Source organism: Narcine bancroftii, chromosome 10, assembly GCF_036971445.1.
Source record: "Narcine bancroftii isolate sNarBan1 chromosome 10, sNarBan1.hap1, whole genome shotgun sequence".
NCBI lineage: Eukaryota > Metazoa > Chordata > Chondrichthyes > Torpediniformes > Narcinidae > Narcine > Narcine bancroftii.
The window spans coordinates 31,952,446-31,972,684 of NC_091478.1; the positions used below are offsets into that span (position 1 = coordinate 31,952,446).

Consider the following 20,239-nt stretch of genomic DNA (forward strand, 5'->3'; position numbering starts at 1 on the left):
TAGCAAATGGCTACCTTAATGTGCCAAATTGTTGTCTTGATAACCAATCATTATTCTAAAGTTAAAATTCTTATGTTTTCCCAAGATATAGATCATTTTTACTTTAATCCATTATGTCATTGTTGAATCATTCTTTTGTAAGGAAGTAATATGAATTAGGCCATAAAATTGATATAATATTCAAAGTTAAACCTAAAGAATTATTCATGGAATGAGACATAATAATTGTGGTTGGGAATTTAAACATTCAGCTACTCGCCACTTCAGGAAGGCTATTTCTGTGGGTCAGCCATCCTTATTTTTAAGCTTACAATTGCTGTACTTGAAATAAATTAAAATATTGAAACTACTTGAGCAATGATATTATCTTTGGTACTGAAAAATAAACAAATATTCCATGTAGAATAACGTTATTTTATAAAATGTAATGTAAATGCAAATTTTGATTCTGTGTATTTTAATTTGAGTCAATCATTTCATGGAATGTTGGTGGCACATATAATACTGTCACCTAATTTCCCTTTATGAAGTGGGTGGTGGGAGGAGTCACATGATGGAGTAGTGGCTGGTAGGAGAATACCAGCACTCTCCAGAAAAGAAGAAATAAAGTGAAGAAAATACAAAGTTCAAGAAACACAAAACACAACAAATAAAAGATAAAGTTGTGGAGAAAAGAAAGAAAATGGCACCCAAGAAGGAAAAAGCAAAAACAACTGGGGGAAAAAAGAAGAAAAGACGCCGGAAGAGAAAGGAGAAGGCTTTACCTGCATGAAGAGGCAGGGAGCCGTTGTGGAGAGAGGAGCCCGCTCCCTGAGGTTGGTGGTGACCCCTCAGAGTCGCGACCTCCCGACTGCTGGACTGCAAAAATGGCTCTCTGAGCCAAACCGAAGTGCGCAACTGCACACACTAAGGAAAAAGAAAATACCGACGGGAGGGGGCCCCAGCTGAGGAGCGAACTAACACAGCGTGACCAGCTGAGAGATGCCTGACAGCAGGGCTCTCAGCTGGAAGAAGAGGAAAGTGACAGGAAAGGGAGTGATAGGAAAGAAAAACAGCAACAGGAGGCCCAACAGATAACTAGCCCAGAAGAAAAAGACCAACAGCAAGAAGCCATGCAAAAAAAACACCCAGCAAACTGAGGTAAGCAGCTCAACAAGAATGTCAGAAGAGACACAGATACAAGGAAGAGAAGTAGAAGACACAGAAGAAGAGGAAGAAGAAGACCAAGCTCTGCACAGAGGAATAGAAGGTAAAATAGATGGACAATATATAGAATGTAAAAATTTTCAAGAACAAATGAAAGCATTAAAAGAATGGTTGACATTAGAATTTAGAAAAATGAAAAGTACATAAGAAAAAGTGAGTAGAATAGAGCTGGTCATGACAAAATCGGGAAAAGATTAGAAAATATGGAAGAACGAGAAATGGCTGTAGAAATGGAAGTGAATGACTTAAGAAGAAAATTGGAAGACAGTGACAAAAAAAGTTAGTCACAAGAGTTGTTAGCTCAGAAGATTGATATAATGGCAAACTATAGTAGGTGAAACAACATAAAGATAGTGGGCCTCAAGGAAGATGAAGAAGGCACAAATATGAAAGAATTTATAAAAGAATGGATCCCAAAGGTCCTGGGAATGCCAGAAATACAGGAAGGAATGGAAATAGAAAGGGCACACAGAACATTAGCCCTGAAACCACAGCCACAACAAAATACAAGATCCGTTTTAGTAAAATTTCTGAGATACACGACAAGAGAAAATATACTGGAGAGGGCAAGGAATAAAATTAGAGAAGACAAAAAACCATTGGAATAAAAGGGTCAAAAAATATTTTATTTACCCAAACATAAGTTTTGAACTCCTAAAGAAGAGTTTAACACAGCAAAAGTGATCCTATGGAGAAAAGGCTATAAATTTATGTTAAGATATCCAGCTGTGCTTAAAATATTTATCCCGGGGGAACAAAACAGACTGTTCTTGGATCCGGAGAAAGCACGAGAATTTGCAGAATGCCTGCAGGACAGAAGGAGAGATGAAGAGATGTAACAAGAATGAAGAATGACGACAAACTACATATAAAGATGTAAAAATAATGTATAAGTAAGAACTAAAGAAGGGAAAGAAAAGAAGTAGGGGGAAAAAGAGGGCGAGCTTTGTTAAATGTGAAGATAAGTCTTTTCTGGAGGGGGTTGGGTGGGAGAGAATAACAATCACTGCGAAATCAGTTGACGCTTGCGAGCGGGTTCGCAATCCAAATGGAGAGGGGAGTTGTGGTTGCCCAGCAAGGGACAGGGGGCAACTCAGAGAGGGGGGGTGGAACACTGGGGTTAAAGGAATTTTAGATGTGGGAGTTGTTGAAGTATTTTATGTTTTAGAAGTGTTGTCAGACATTGAGCTCAAAAAAGGAAAACTGAGAGATGAAAATGGGGAAAAGGGGGAGGTGGTGGTGAGGAAGCGAAAATGAGGTGTAAACAGAGTATGAGATGGCCATGTTGAACTATATGACAATAAATATTAATGGAATACATAACCAAATTAAAGGGAAGAGGCTATTATTTTTACTGAAAAAAAAATAGATATAGCATTTGTGCAGGAAACCCATCTAACAGAAGTGGAAAATAATAAATTAAGGAGACACTGGATAGGGCACGTAGCGGCAGCATCATATAATTCAAAAGCCAGAGGTGTAGCTATATTAATCAATAAAAATGTAACAATCAAAATAGAGGAGGAAATAATAGATCCAGCAGGGAGGTATGTGATAATAAAGTGTCAGATATATTCAGAATTTCGGAATTTGATCAATATATATGCACCTAATGAAGAGGATCAAAAGTTTATGCAAGATAATTTTTTGAAGATTGTAGATACACAGGGGAATATATTGATGGGAGGGGATTTTAACCTTAATTTGGACCCAAAGTTGGGTAAAACTAGACTAGCAAAAAGAATAAAGTGGCCAAATTTATGGTTAAAAAAAAATGCAGGAAATGAAACTTATGGATATATGGAGGAGGCAGCACCCAAGGGAGAAGGAATACTTATATTATTCGAGTAGGCATAAAGCATACTCAATAATTGATATGTTTTTGTTGTCAGCCCATATTCAAGGGAGAGTTAGAAAAACTGAATATAAAGCTAGATTGCTATCTGATCATTCACCCCTGTTATTTGCACTAGAACTGGAGGACATCCCACCAAGAACATATAGATGGAGGTTAAACTCCATGCTACTTAAAAGACAGGAATTTAGAGAATTCATTGAATGCCAAATTAAAATGTACTTCGAAATAAATACGGAATCAGTGAAAGACAAATTTATAATATGGGATGCAATGAAAGCCTTCATTACAGGGCAGATAATAAGTTATGTAACTAAGATGAAAAAGGACTACAATCGGGAAATAGAACAGTTGGAAAGGGAAATAGTAAGTACAGAAAAATAACTGGCAACAAGGGAAGATATAACAAAAAGAAGAGAATTGGTGGACAAAAAAATAAAATACGAAACACTACAAACATATAAGGTGGAGAAGAACATAATGAAAATAAAGCAAAAGTATTACAACCTAGGAGAAAAAACACACAAATTATTAGCCTGGCAACTTAAAACAGAACAAGCTAAAAAAACTGTATTGGCATCAAGGAAAAAGGACAAACAAATTACATATAATCCAATGGAGATTAATGAAAACTTTAAGGAATTTTATGAACAATTATACCAAACTGAGAACGAGGGGAAAGTCGACAAAATAGAAGAGTTTTTAGCTAAAATTGAACTGCCGAAATTGCAAGAAGAGGAGCAAAACAAGTTGATAAAACCATTTGAAATAGAGGAAGTACAGGATATATTAAAAAAAGATGCCGAACAATAAAATGCCTGGAAAGGATGGATTCCCAATAGAATTCTATAAAACATTTAGAGTTATTAATTCCTTCTCTCCTGGAAGTAATGAACCAGATAGAAGAAACACCAAACTTGCCAGATTCATGTAAGACAGCAATAATTACAGTAATACCAAAGACAGGGAAGGATCCACGAACACCAGCATCATATAGACCAATATCTCTACTTAATTCAGATTATAAGATAATCGCAAAACTATTAGCAAACAGATTGGCCAACTCTGTACCAAAAATTGTAAAACAAGATCAAAGTGGATTTATTAAGATGAACAGCGGATAATGTCTTCAAGTTCATTAATTTAATCCCTGCAGTTCAAGGAAATAAGATACCAACAATGGCTGTTGCTTTAGACGCAGAAAAAGCCTTTGATAGGGTAGAATGGAATTATTTATTCAAAGAATTACAGTGGTTCAACCTACCAGAAAAATATATTAATTGGATTAAAGCATTATATAATGGACCATTGGCAAAGGTAACAGTAAATGGATATGTATCGAACCAATTTAAATTAAGTAGGTCAACTAGGCAGGGATGTCCACTATCTCCCTCACTGTTCACTTTAGCAATAGAACCATTGGCAGAACTGATAAGAACAGAAAATAAAATAAAAGGGATAAAAATGAAGGAGAAGGAGTATAAAATCATTTTATTTGCAGATGACATCATAGTATACTTAACAGAACCAGGAATATCAATAAAAGAACTACATAAGAAATTGAAGGAATATGTAGAAATATCAGGGTACAAGATCAATGCAAATAAAAGTGAAGTGATGCCAATGAGTAATGTGGATTATACAGAATTTAAAAAAGAATCACCATTTAAATGGCAAACACAAGCAATCCGATACCTAGGTATTAGATTAGATAATAATCTAGGCCATCTATACAAATTAAATTATCAGCCATTAATGAAGAAATTACACCTCACTGACAAAAGACAAAGGAGGAAAAACCCAACACCCAACCCCAACCAACCAATTTTCCCGTGCAACCTCTGCAACCGTGTCTGCCTGTCCCGGATCGGACTTGTCAGCCACAATCGAGCCTGCAGCTGACATGGACTTTTACCCCCTCCACAAATCTTCGTCCGCGAAGCCAAGCCAAAGTAAAGTACAAGATGACTTAGAACATTGGAAATATTTACCATCAACAGTGATAGAAAGGGTAAATTGCATTAAAATGAATGTCTTCCCAAGGATGCAATACCTATTTCAATCGTTACCAATTCCTTTAACAGAGAAATTCTTCAATGAACTAAAGAGAATAATAAGGAAATTCTTATGGAAAGGGGGGAAACCGAGGATAGCATTAGATAAATTAACAGAGTGGTACAAAGAAGGTGGTTTGCAGTTACCAAACTTTCAAAATTAATATAGAGAAGCACAATTAAGGTATTTATCAGATTTTTATCAGACAAGGGAAAAACCAGATTGGACGAAGTTAGAGCTAGAAAAAATAGGGGAGAAAATATCGGAACATATACTTTATAAGTGGGATGAAAACCTGGTGCAATATAAAAGTTCACCAGTACTGCATCATTTACTCAATATATGGAAGAAGATTCACATAGAAAGGAAAAAAACAAATTACCAACTACCAAAATTATTATTGATGCAAAATCAACTAATCCCTTTCACAATAGATGACCTTTCTTTTAGAGAAAGGGAGAGAAAAGGAATTAAAAGAATAGAAAATTATTCTTTGGGAAATAATTTATTAACATTTGAACAAATGAAGTACAAATATGGAATAACACATGGTACAATGTTTGCATACCATCAACTGAAAGCCTACTTAAAGGACAAATTGGGAAGCAGTCTGAGATTACCAGAAGGAAGCAGCTTTGAATATGTGATTACAGAAACAACAATTATAAAAAGATCTATAACAAACATGTACATCAAGCTGCAAGAGAAGGAAAATGATGAAATAAGCTATAAACCCAAACAAAAGTGGAAAAAGATTTAACCATAAAGATAAAAAATGAAACATGGGAAAAGTTGTGCTCTGGAACTATTTTCTTTGGCTTGGCTTCGCGGACGAAGATTTATGGAGGGGGTAAATGTCCACGTCAGCTGCAGGCTCGTTTGTGGCTGACAAGTCCGATGCGGGACAGGCAGACACGGTTGCAGGGGAAAATTGGTTGGTTGGGGTTGGGTGTTGGGTTTTTCCTCCTTTGCCTTTTGTCAGTGAGGTGGGCTCTGCGGTCTTCTTCAAAGGAGGTTGCTGCCCGCCGAACTGTGAGGCACCAAGATGCACGGTTTGAGGCGATATCAGCCCACTGGCGGTGGTCAATGTGGCAGGCACCAAGAGATTTCTTTAGGCAGTCCTTGTACCTCTTCTTTGGTGCACCTCTGTCATGGTGGCCAGTGGAGAGCTCGCCATATAACACAATCTTGGGAAGGTGATGGTCCTCCATTCTGGAGATGTGACCCACCCAGCGCAGTTGGATCTTCAGCAGCGTGGACTCAATGCTGTCGACCTCTGCCATCTCGAGTACTTCGATGTTAGGGATGAAGGCGCTCCAATGAATGTTGAGGATGGAGCGGAGACAACGCTGGTGGAAGTGTTCTAGGAACCGTAGGTGATGCCCGTAGAGGACCCATGATTCGGAGCCGAACAGGAGTGTGGGTATGACAACGGCTCTGTATACGCTTATCTTTGTGAGGTTTTTCAGTTGGTTGTTTTTCCAGGCTCTTTTGTGTTGTCTTTCAAAGGTGGCTATTTGCCTTGGCGAGTCTGTTGTCTATCTCGTTGTCGATCCTTGCATCTGATGAAATGGTGCAGCCGAGATAGGTAAACTGGTTGACCATTTTGAGTTTTGTGTGCCCGATGGAGATGTGGGGGGGCTGGTAGTCATGTTGGGGAGCTGGCTGATGGAGGACCTCAGTTTTCTTCAGGCTGACTTCCAGGCCAAACGTTTTGGCAGTTTCCGCAAAACAGGACATCAAGTGCTGAATGGGCAACTAAAGCGGCATCATCTGCAAAGAGTAGTTTGCGGACAAGTTTCTCTTGTGTCTTGGTGTGAGCTTGCAGGCGCCTCAGATTGAAGAGACTGCCATCCGTGCGGTACCAGATGTACGCATGATAAAATATAATTGGTTACACAGGTTATATATCATGTCCCAAAAGTTTTTTTTTAATGGAATCCAACATTATCAGATGGATGTTTTCGCTGTAAGAAGGAAATGGGTACAACAGAACATGCATTTGGGCATGTGAGAAAGTGAAAAAGTTTTGGGAAGATCTAAATCAGGTATTAAATAAAATCGCAAAAAGCAACATACCAAAAAATCCAGAGATCTTCCTTCTAAGTAATACAAGAAGTAAAGAATTAGGCATCAAACTGGATGAAGTGCAAAAAAGATTTATTATGATAGCCTCAGCTGTAGCAAAAAAATATATAATGTCAACTTGGTAATCTGAAGAGAGCCTGAGAGTACAGCAATGGTACATGGAAATTAATAAATGTACTTCATTGGAAAAAATAACATAAAATTTAAAAAATAAAGTCACATTGTTTGAACAAATTTGGGAACCGTACATGGAACTTGAGAGAGCTTGCCTTGGACCTCCACCCTCTAAAATGATAAGAAGACAAAACGACTTGATCCAGTGTGCAAAAGTACACTTTTTTTATTTTCATTGTGTGATGACATTGTTTAATGGTTTTATTGTATATGTTGAACATTAAATGGGTTTGGAGGAGGGTGGGAAGGGGGGAGGTAAGGTAGGGGGGGGAAAAAAGGGGAGAAAATCCCTCTGTGTATATTTAAGAGGGAAATGTTTGTATGTATTTTGATTGATATGGTTCACAGTGTGAAAAATTTTTTTTTAATTAAAATTAAGTGGGCGGCGATCCACCATTTTAAATCAACCATTGCATGCTTTCCATTGCCCTTTATTAGAATATGAGGAAAAGTTCAGAGAAGTATTTCTTTTTGTATTAACCTTTTGTAACACAGCACATCCAATCTTTATGATGCTCAGATGTGGTAGTCATTGCAAGCTCCTGTATCCTAACAGTGAAATGCTGCCACTGTTATCTGCCTCAAGAAATCACATCACTTGTATGGATGGCTGAATGTGAAGTTGATTGTGAAGTTAGCACTAGATTATTGGGTGTCAACATCTCTGAGGATCTGTCCTGGAGCCTCTATATTGATGCAATCACCAAGAAGGCTCACCAGGGGCTATACTTTAAGGTTTTTGAAGAGATTTGGTATGTAACTGAGGACACTCAAACTTCTGCAGGTGTGCTCTGGAGAGCATTTTGGCTAGTCTGGTATGGAGGTGCCAATCCTCAGGATAAGAAAAAATTCCAAAGAGTTGTTAACTCAGCCTGTGCCATCATGGGCACCAGACTTCACACCATCAGGGACATCTATAAGAGGTGGTGTCTTAAGAAAGCAGCCTCTATCTTCAAGGACTCCCAATACAATAGGCCATTCCCTCTTCACTCTGCAACCATCAGTACAGGAGCCTAAAGACGAGCACTCAGCAGCACAAGGACAGCTTCTTCCCCGCTATCCCCAGATTCCTGAATGATCAATTACTTACTTTAACTTTTTGTGCACTTTTTTTGTAAGGTGATTTATGTGAATGTTTGTACTGTGATGCTGTTTTGTAACTTGTTCATTGCAATAAATTCTAATTCTGAAATGAACTATTCGTTTCCGACAACGGCTTCAAAACAAAATATCCTGAGTTGCATTCATCACACCAGGGACCTCAACCAAGCCAATTTCCAGCATTCTACCCAAATTGCCATCACTGTCTCCAGCCCCACCAGTGGTCCCTTGACCACTATTAAACAACCACGGGGAATATCTACTGTTCCATTCTACACTGCACTTCAGTAAGTCCCTCATTGGGCTATGTTCCAGACAGCCACTTACAAGGATGGGCTTGATGGTGAAAGTCATTCAGTGATGATCTACAGACATCTTGCGTGACTGCTTTATGTCAGTAGATTTGTCCTTAGTCAAGGATTTGGCAAACAACCTTTGAATGTACCATCACTTAATAACTTCACTGGCAAGTGTGTATAATTTAAAAAAAGGCATGACCAAGAAGACGATAAAGGTATTTCCCCAGTCAGAAGCCATGGATGAACCGTAAAGTCAACTCATTACTAAAGGCCAGGTTAAAGGCATTCAAGTCAAAAGATCCATCCATCCCTTTACAAGGAGTCAAAGTAAAGTCTTCACAGAGCCAAGAAGCAGTACTACTCGAGACCAGTGACAACATCACAGGCACACAGACTCTGGCAGGGCATGCATGCTATCGTGGAGTACAAAGCAAAGCCAAGCAAGATACTCCATTACGAGTTAAATGTGCACAATGCTTGCCTTGAACTAGGAGCAGGTGATGAGGTGGATTTTACAGCAAATAATTCATCTGGTTCTGCACCCACAATCACTATTGCTGAAGTTAGGTTGGCTTTCCAGAGAGTGAACCCGCAGAGAGCGACTGGCCCAGACTGAATCTCTGGACATGTTCTAAGAGTCTATGCAGATCAAACAATAGGTGTTTTTGGCATACCATTTGCAGCAAGATGCCATTCATTAGTAGATTGCTATTCTCAAAAACAAGGTGTTATCCTTCAGCAACTCTCTTAAGAAGCAACTTTACTCCCTTATTGGTGGTTATGTTTTCTACAAACTGAGACACCAAGCATGAGCAAATCAGTTTTCCACTTAAACTCTGTAATGGGATACAGGAATGTATGTTTTGGAAAAAATAGAGATGTACCCCTTCACTAATCACAGTTTCATGGACAAAGTCCTCCTTTGGTATTCACTCAAAGGAAAGCCAAGACACCTGTGATTCAGAATTGTTCAGAAAGTCCACCCATTATCTACTCATTTGTCTGCGAGTCACCTAGTCTCCAGGTTCTTTGTTAATGATTTTTTCCCCCCCTGGAAAGGTCATCATATGTGTGCCACTAAGAACACCAGCCATTTTCCACTTCAGTCTGAAGCCAGTGCATTTATGGTAAGATCTTCACATTTGTCATTAAGAATATCTGCATATAATTTTAGAAAAGGCAACAGCCAAAATACTCATCAAACCCCACCTGCAGCATAGATAAAGGAAACAGCACCAAGGTATTTAACTTTGTCGATCAATATGTTGCATCGGTGTATTATTTGATTTCATGAATGATTTTTTTTTTCTATTCATTTTGATGCCTGACATGTGATAGTTCTATATACAGTCACCACGGTCAGATGATTACTGGAGTAACTGCACATCTAGTGGTGATCACCTGGTATGATTAATAAGGACAACTTTAATTACAGATAGCTGGAGAGGATGCTTTCCAAATAAAAATGTTCACTTCATAGCACAGTAAAGGTTATTATGATGCAAGTCAGTGGATGCCATTGCTACCATGTAATTCTTGCAATAATAGAGTACAATCTTCTATGTGAATTAGATTCTTATTTTGCAATTCTTGTCCCTTATTTGGTCTCCTGATGTTTATAAATGACATTCTGAATGGAAGGGACTTAAAAGAGGCAAGGATATAGAAATAAAGGTTGCTTGGTAAGATGAATTATTTGCTTGATGTGGCCCATTCTCCAGGCACTTTTGTTTATGTGTAGAATTAAAAACAATAGAAACCAAAAATATATTGTCTGAGAAGGATTCTGTGACAGTAGTGATTGAATCTAAATGTGAACAGTGAGATAGTGTTTTTATTCTCTTGGTCTTTGTGTATGGTGAAATGTTCAATAACTTCATTGCATTTTAAATAAATCTAATGGAATTCCATAAGGAATTTTTCGCTGCTAAACTAGTCTAGACAAATATTGACTTGAAACATTAGCCCTGCAATGAATCTCCACCCATTTTGTACCAATCTGATGTGGCTGAGAATAATGTGTATCATGATGTATTGATCAGATTAGCCTGAATCCACCAGCAATGAGGATCAGTGGAGCAAAGTGTAAAAGCTTTTAATCTCTACTCACAATTACAGAGTAGAGCTCCTCTGAGAAAAATATATTTTGTGAGGAGTTCAGAGGCCATTTTATTTCTTGATGAATGGCATCTTGCTTGGAGATCTTGTAGCAAGCATATAAATGAATTAATCTTTGCTCCAAGTATTTAATTATCTTGAAGAGTAAAACATGAAAGTCTGCAGACACTGTGATTGAAGTAAAGGTCTTAAGCTGTGCAGGTGAACTGTAGAACAACACAATTGAATATTATGCATTTTCTGGAATTACTTGGTACTGACTGGTAACGTGTGAAATGTGGAAAGAACCACTTGATTGGTATGGGTACTGTAATTGAACTATAATATTGGTGAATGAGAGGTTTAAAGATTATACCAAAATTGGCTGTGTGGTTGACATAAAAAAGACATAGGTGGTCTACTCAGTTGAGTGAAAGAGGCAAATGGAATTTAAGTACATTTGGGATGATATTACAAGGAAGTGGAATATGAGGATAATGAGAAGTGGGGAAGAGCATGGTGACCCATGAAGTGCATGTCCACAGATGATTAAAAGTAGCTGAACAAGCAGATAAAATGATTACAAAGGAATACATTTATTTGGATGTGAGAATAGCAGGGAGGTTATTCTAGAATAGTACACAATGCTAGCAAGACTATTGAATAATCTGTACAGTTAGATCACCACATTGCCAGATGATGTAACTGCTGGGAAGAGTGTAGCATAAATTTGTAAGGATACTGATGGGACTCCTAGGGGGGAAAAAAAACTGCTTTACTTGAATCAAAGGACGATGAGTGGAGAATTAATTGAGTTTTTTTTTAAAAAAGAGGCAAAGATTGAATAAATGAGAAGCATCCACTTCCCTTTGCAGAGACCTCAGAAGTGCATTTATTTATTTTCTGTTTCTCTTCCTGAACACCAGCTGTTTATTCAGCATTCTACAATGGAGTCTCCATACTTGTTGGACATGTATTCAACTGCACCCAGAACTGTTGATAATAAAAGCATTTGATTTTCAAGAGGCCAGCCATATTCTCTGCTCCTTGTACTTGTATACCTGTAATTATTCCTCTATCGAATAGTTGGAGTATGAACAAAAGTTAAAGGTAGATCTTCAAGTTTTATCCCTTGAGACAGTGTGAACTGTAAGAATAAAGGTCAGGTGACAGTTGCATTTCCCCTGATATGCACCAACAGAGCTGTCTCAACACATTTGGCTGGAGACCATTCTCTCGAATATCAGATGTGTTATTAAAGCTGTATAAAGTCTGAACCAGCAAACCTGCTCTTCATCTGAATAATCCTAACTATGATCTGGTACCTCCTAAAGACTCTGCAGGGGTTATTGCATTGTGTTTCTTTACCTTCTTTTGTGGTCCTCAATGCTTGAGATGAATAAAGCACCAATACTGAAAGTTTGTGTCCAAAATGTCCATCGGTATTGGAGCACCACAGGGCTGCGTTCTTAGCCCTCTTCTCTATTCACTATGTGCCAACAACTAAGTGGCTTGGTATGACAACACCACCATTTACAAATATGTTTATGATACCATATACAAAAAGGGGTGATGAGTCACCATACAGGAGGGATATTGAAAACTTGGCTGAATGGGGCACCTACAACAATCTGACACTCAATGTCACCAAAACCAAGGAGCTAATTATTGACTTCAGGCAGGGAAATCCAGGGATGTACAATCGAGTGAATATTGGGGGATCAGAGCTGGAGAGGGTGAGCAATTTTAAGTTCTTGGGCGTCTTAGAGGAGCTTTCCTGGACCCAACACACTAATGGTATTGTGAAGAAAGCATTTCAGTGTCTCTATTTTCTCTGGAGTTTGCGGAGATTTAATTTGACTTTGGAAACCCTGACAAATTTCTTCAGATGTGTGGTGGAAAATGTGCTGACCAGTTACATCACAGTCTAGTATGGGAAAACCAATACCCCTGAGCATAAAACCCTGCAAAAGGTAGTGGACACAGCTAGAATATCACAGGCAAAAACCCTCCCCACCATCAAGAACATCTACAGGAACTCTGCCAACAGAGAGCAAAAAAAAGTGCTTTCTGTTCATTTGAAGACTAGTTGTGTACTTTGGGAAGTGTTTGAGTGATCCAGTCAGTTTGACACAGTCTTGTTAGGAGCTTTGATTTGAACTGAGCGCACAGAGTGCTCCCAGTTCAGTGGTTCTCAATTTTTTTTTCCCCCAACTCTCACACCACCTTAAGTAATCCCCTGCTAACCACAAAGCGCTATAGCCTAAGTTTATCCTATGACTGTTTCCACATAGTTTTACTACACTTTGTATTACAAGGGGCTGAAAAGTACATTGCACTATGATTAACCTCATTTAGTGTGCATTTGACTCTAGGAAAATGTGAGGTGCACAGTTGTGAATCACAACTGGAAGTACCTGATCCAATTTGCAGAATAGAGGGATTTGACCCAGAAATAACTGTAATGCAATTTGGACAAAACTCATTTATAGATCACCTAAGACTGTTTCTCAAAATTTATTTTCAGATGCTTTTTTGTCAACACTTGGTAGAACTTTTGATGCCTTGTACTTCTCAAAATAGTGTAGACTTGTCTGCCAAGAGCATTTTAATGTGTCCTAAAATATGCATTAACCAGCATACTGCAAATATGCTATATTCTAGTGACAACCTTGTAATATCATATTCTGTGAAATATTGTGGCTCCAAGTAGACTTTCCATAAATGTTAATAATTAATAATAAGTATTATAATAATTTCAAACACTCCTACGTTTTTATAAATCGAATGTTAGAATTTTGTTGACAACCTATTAATCTGCTTATGCAGTTATTACATTATATAGACAGAATAAATAGGACATGGAGCTGATTTGATGGAGCAGTATGTTATACTGAAATGCAGTACTTATTCCATTAAATTAAAATGACATTTCCATTAAATATCTCAACCCTATTACTCTGTAATTAAATGAATTGCAGCCATTGATTTTTTTTTCTTTTCAGCTTCCTTTTGTCGTTCATGTTGTTATTGCTTGGGGAGCAAATCTGCTCATCTTCCAATGTGATTAACATTAGGTTTGAGAACTCCAGGGTGTGCCAGTTTCAGATTGTATCTTGTACTTTTGTTTATCAATTTGCGTCAAATTATTTTGTGTACTGCCTCTGTTTTAAAATTCAGCTTAAAAGGAAGTGACATCCCTGATGGAGTCTGGTATTGAAGTAAAATGCATTAAAAGGCACTTAGATTAACTTTTGTGATTTCCTTCACATTAATGATGTATATAGAGTCTTGTGTTTCCTCTGTGCATTTAAAAAAAAATTGTCATAAGGGTATTGAATTGTAACTTGGCAGATTCAATTAGCAAGGCCTGAGAACAAGAAGGAATTTCTTTTATAAAAGCTAAGACATCACTCGAACCATTCCTCAGTAATGTGTGCTCAGAAATGGGGGATTTTTAAAAGAAAGCAATTATTTAGGCACTCACATTTACTTCATTTATGACCACACAACTTCATTAAATTTGATAACTGGGCACATATTGTAATTTTTAGATTTTCAGTTACATTTTAGTTTAGGGCTACATGTTTTTATTGCATTTTGGTACATTGAGAAAAGAGAAATCATATATTTTGTAGTTTCCATAACAAAATTAGTGTTGATTGAGGGGATAAGGGAGTTGGTTTCTCCTCAAACTTCGATAGACTGTCATAAAAATGACTATGCCCTTACAAAGTCATGTCACTGTACATTTTTTGTTTTGGAATGAAGAGAATATTTAGCCACCTTCACCCACTCAGTGGACTTTTTGGCGTCTCAAGATTTGTGTATATCTGCAAATTTTTCTGTTGGCTTTTTATCAATAAAATGTTCTAGACAGTTGCAAAAAGTTTTCAAGCATAAAACGTACGGAGTTGTGTAATTTTGACAATGTACTAAAAATTATGCACAAGTTTGTTTTTGGCATCGTAACACCATTTACTCCATTATTCCACTCACTCACTGCTGTAAAATCTTATCAAGCATGGTTTGCATTTTTTGAGAAATTCCCATCATTTTTGCCTAATGTTAATAAATTTCAACAATTATTAATGCAATTACATAGATGGCTCTGTTTTAATCTAGAGGGAGAATTTGTGTGAAGTTTTGAACTGTAAAATGAGCCATGTTCCATGGTTTTATTAAAATGATCATAATGTACTCAATTTTAATAAAATAGTTTCTTGCCTGCCTCCCAGCTGGAAGAATTGGTCAAAATAACTCCAAAGCTGATTCAAGAGTAAACATTTTCATCCAAAAAGAAATTTTAACAATAGATAAAATTGTAGATTATTTCAGTAATTCCGCTGGCATCAAGATTACAGTGATGTGAGCAGTTTCTCAATATTATTTACCATGGCATTGTAGAAGCACTTTTACATTGCTGGATTAGCAATCTGAACTATAACATTTTGAAATTCATCTGGGGCTAGTTAGAATTTACTGCAGCTGGGGTTGCCATAATCTTCCAGCTCTGTATTATCAGTATTGCATTTAGCCTGATCTTTCCATTTCCCATAAGTTTACATTGTAGTGGTATGAAAATGTATTGCATGTTTTAATGCTCCAGATTTCATTTTCAATGATGGTTTATGATTGATACATTAGATGCATTAGAAAATATGCATGAGCTTATTGTTGTAATGAAACAAAGTAGAAAGTTAATTTCCTAGTCACGTAATCCCAATATCATTCATTCCAGACGATTCCTTCTATATGAGCACAAGTCTATTTTCTCGCAACAGAGAAATTGTGAAACCAAGAATGTTGTGCAAAAGGAGAAATGTAAAAAGGCAAACCTTTAGTATAGAATTATTATACAAGCTGTAGTTGGTTATATGCAACCGTGTCTGCCTGTCCCGCGTCGGACTTGTCAGCCACAAACGAGCCTGCAGCTGACGTGGACTTTACCCCTCCATAAATCTTTGTCCGCGAAGCCAAGCCAAAGAAGAAAGAGTATTTAATATTAAATGGTGAGATTCAGTCTAAAGTAGAGGACTGACCAAACTATATTTATAAGTGATCTTAGCAAAAATTATCAAAAGTTCTTGGTCTTTGAGAAAGTAGCCTTGCCTGTATAAATTCCAAGAATTCATGCATACCCATTCAGCCTCATGTTTATATTCACATGTATACAGAAATGCTGTGCCTTTTCACTGCTGTTAACAATCAACATGTGAACTAGTGCTTTTTGTCTTTGGTCCATAGGGGGACAACAATCCTAATTCTATGTAGCTGATGACATTTATTAGTTTTACACTATATTGGAATGAATTGTTTGATAGCCACAATAAAACTTCTCTCCAATGATGAAGTGCATCCTTTATACCAAATGTAAATGCTGTGCCAGATATGTAGCAAACCAGTTCACATTTTACGTGAATCAAAAGTACTTCAACTTTGTATTTGCAGAACTGTACCTTGGCTTAAGATTTTGTTCATTGTCTCTTTTTTTTCAGGGAAAGGTAGCCCAAACAGCATGCATGTCGGCTTGTAAGCACCTATCGACATCAATGATGCAAATGCTTCTGGATTCTGATGTGAAGCAGATAAGCATGGGAGCCATTCAGCAGTTCAATCTGGATGTTATTCAGTGTGAATGTAAGTAGTAGTTAACTTGCACATTGTAACTGAACAAATAATTTTATCTATAAAAATTCAATCCATTAATTTATATTAATATTGAATAGGAGTAAATTTGCCATGAGTTGCAGTCTGAACAGTGACTCGATACTACATTGCTGTTAATCCAGACGACAAAACCTGGTTTCCTACATAAAAAACATTTTAAATTTCAAATGGGAAGAAGTTGATTTTCTCATAAGGAAACAAATTAAAGATTGTGTGCTGTGGGATTTCTTTTGTTCTGTTTTTCGCAAACCCCCCCCCCCATTTTATCAGTTTGAATGCCTCTCATTATTGTGTTCATTTTTCTGTGTTGTCTCTTATCACAATCCTTAAGCTTTTATTACTCCATGGATGCTTTGACAAATGGAACAGAACAATTTTTATGATTAATGATTGTTATGATTTGCATATTCAGTAATAGTGTAACAGTTTCAATGAGAAGAAGTTTGAGCTAGGTGAGGATTTTCAGTATTTGGAATAATTCATCAGGTCTGAGATTTGTACTACATCTGGCTCTTTGAATAAGCTCCAGTTGTAAGTATTTATATGGCTCATCTACAAGGACAGTTATCAAACAACTACCATCAGTTTTGAGTTGTGTGCTTGAAACCAACATGTGGATAAGGTGTCTAAGTGGAATAAATTTCAGACTATTTGGCCCTGGATTCTTGCCTTTATTTTTGGCTTTTTTTTTCCTTGCTGATAGTGACATCTTGACTGTTCTGTCCATAGAAACTAGAGCTTTTGTGTTGGTGCTTGTAATATCCTAGAATCCATCAACTGACATTCAATTTATTTATAGACAAGCGCAACCTCCATGCAAGATTACTTTGATCACTTGTGGTTCCCCCATCATAAAACAAGAGACTTCAGATTGTTAATTCTGAAGAACATATCCCTCAAAATCCTGGGTCCAAAATGGTTGTTCTGGGGTTTCAACTTCTGCTTTTCCACTTGGATACTGGGATGGACCATTGTTGAGAACTAGAATTTTCCTGATGCTTCTTCCTCCCACTGGCTGTGCCATTTATTGCCATTCACAACTGGATGAGACAAGAACTGCAGTACTTTGATCTGATCCATTGGTTGTGTGATCCCTTGGCTCTCTCTTTGTTACATGTTGCCTAATTTTTGGGTATGGCAGGTGTTTCCCTTGTTCTTGAACCAGGTTTGATTATTATAGTAAATTGATGATTTAGGTAATCCTTTCTTTAGAAAAGAGTTTCAATCCTGGGGCAATACTTCTGCCATGTAACTATCAGTTGTCAGTGTCCTGGATACTTCTCAGTGCCATTATGAACCAGTGCAAAAATGGGTGGAACCCGATTTTTGAGAGGATAGTGGAAAATGGAGAGAGTGCATGAGAGGGATGAACAGGGCGAAGAAAGCTACATGAACAGGTGAGTGGGGGGGGGGGGTGGGGAGAAATAACCTGGAATTGGAAAATTCATTGATCACTTGATTAAAATATCACACAACTAGAAGCTCGTGATGGTCATTAAGGACGAAGGGCAAAACTTTCACCTGGTGTCTGCTTGGTTTCACAAATGTAGAAGAGGCCAAATTGTGAGTACTGAGTACAGACTACCAGAGATGCAGGTGAATCTTTGTCTCACCTGAAAGAGCTGTTTGGGTCCCTGGATGCTGGTGAGGGAGAGGGTGAAGACAGGGATGTTGAACCTTCTTTGGTTGTAGGCAAAAGTGCCGGGGGCAAGATGTGTGGGGAAAATGGAAAGTGCGACAGGTGCAATTGTTTTGGAGCCAGTGGAAATGGTTGAGGTTGATGTGTTGGATGTGGAGTCCATGAGGTGAAAGGTGAAAATCAAGAAAACTCCTATTGCTGTTCTTGCAGAGCCCAGAGGGGATTGAGCAGATTTGAGAAATTACAAAAGTACATGAGGGCTCCATATTAATGGCAGAGGGGAAGCATGCTTCGGGAAAAAGAATATTTCAAAAACTATAGCAGAAGATCTAGGAGACATTGCTTCTCATTTCATCTGTAGAGAATGGGATGCTTTGAAAGAAGTTGTGGATAAAGTTCTGTAAAGTGGATGACAGTTCTGGTGAGCATAACTGGTTGAGTCTTTGTCAAATAAAGCTAGGCTATAAAACTTTCTTGATGGAGGTATAAAGAGACTGGATGTCCATAATGAAGTTGAACTGGTTGGGACCAGTGAATTCAAATTTATCAAGGATGTCCCAAATGTAAATTGCTGACACCTATTCAGCAGTCTGGGTCTTCGGCTGAGACTGCTAATTTTTACAGCTACCTTGACAGCATCACCTCTCATACTGCCTCCTTTAAAGAGAAGATTGCTTCTCAATTTCTCCTTCACTCATCTGGTTCTATCTGCCCTTATTGCCTCCCCATCACCATACATCACCAACCAGCTGCTTGCCCTCTGAATTATTCTCATGTTCTATTTTTTTTCTAGATGCCTGTAGCATAGACAAAATTGTCTCTTCCTCTATAGTCCATGATGCAATTTCCCTTGGCAGCAGCTCACCAGCAAGGCCCATCCTAGTGCAAGTGGTATTGTCAATTGAGTAGATATCACCAACTATCAAAAGCTACTGCGGCATATTTTAGATTATCTGAAATGCTCGGGACTGGATGTATATCGGTTAACTGCATTTCCTGGATTTCTGAGAAATGCCTTTAAGCAACAGAATACTTGTATTGGCCATCACCAATCCCGACACCTCCCCATCGCCTTCACAGAACCTGTCCAGGAGCACGAGGTCCCTGCTCAGATCCCCGACATCTCCTCACCACAGTCACGGAACCTCCTCAGGAGCCCGAGGTCTCCGATCCCAGCCCAGCAGCATCAGCATAAAACAACAACAAAGAACAAGGGAAGGTTTTTCAAACATGAAGTAAAGTTTAATTCTTACCTTGAGTACATGAGAGCTCCATGGGATTCAAAATGGCGCTAACAGCACATCAGGGTCCCATTTGAGCATGGCAGGTTAAAAAAAATTCAACTTCAACTTGTGACATCATGTCACCGCCTAAAATCTTCGCGGATAACTGAGAATTTTGGTAAAGTAGCTTTCGGATAATTGGAAACATACTGTACAGATATGCGACATTTAACATCCACAATATGTTCTGTGAAATTGGGCATTGTGCGATGTGGACGTTGTACAAACCCCATATTATATACTTAGCAAAGCTTATGGGATACTGTAGTGTACTTGTAAACTTCCTTTTTGTAAGTAGGAATCAATGAGGACTGACACGGACGGGGCTATGGGTAGAGAGCGGGGCAGAGGCATCAGTGTGGGGACTTACACAGGGCTGAGGGGAGAGAATGGAGCAGTTGGAACAGTTTGGGTATACAATTTCCTACAGCTAGCCATTGCTTTTTCTAAATTGCTGTTGACTTGATTGCGGTATCTGAATAATTATTAGACCATGGATGTATATGAGGGCTTGCGTTGCCTGAACAGGTGTTAAGCAGTGAATACCAGTAGATGAATTGTATATTTTTAACATGCATAACATCCAAAATCACCCAACACCAATCAGAAAATTGTTGGGCTGAATTATGCTTAACCAGTTTATAGCTAATTGCTGTCTTAGAATATTGGATTGAAACTCCAATGAAACCCTGAAAGTCTGATTCTGTACTCCTCGTTTGCAACCAGTCCCTCCGCTTTACTGCAGGGAGGTTGGTATAAAATGGCACCCATT

At 38.1% G+C, this 20,239-nt stretch overlaps 1 protein-coding gene across 7 annotated transcripts in view; it reads left to right on the plus strand.

Annotated features, from left to right (window-relative positions):
- Positions 1-20,239, plus strand: part of LOC138744408 (exocyst complex component 6-like) — a 177,273-nt gene that overhangs the window by 109,678 nt on the left and 47,356 nt on the right. For all 7 annotated transcript variants that reach the window (XM_069900541.1, XM_069900542.1, XM_069900544.1 and 4 more), the window contains one exon: positions 16,374-16,515. In XM_069900541.1, coding sequence (XP_069756642.1) covers positions 16,374-16,515 — 142 coding nt within the window. The remainder of the gene's footprint in view (positions 1-16,373; positions 16,516-20,239) is intronic.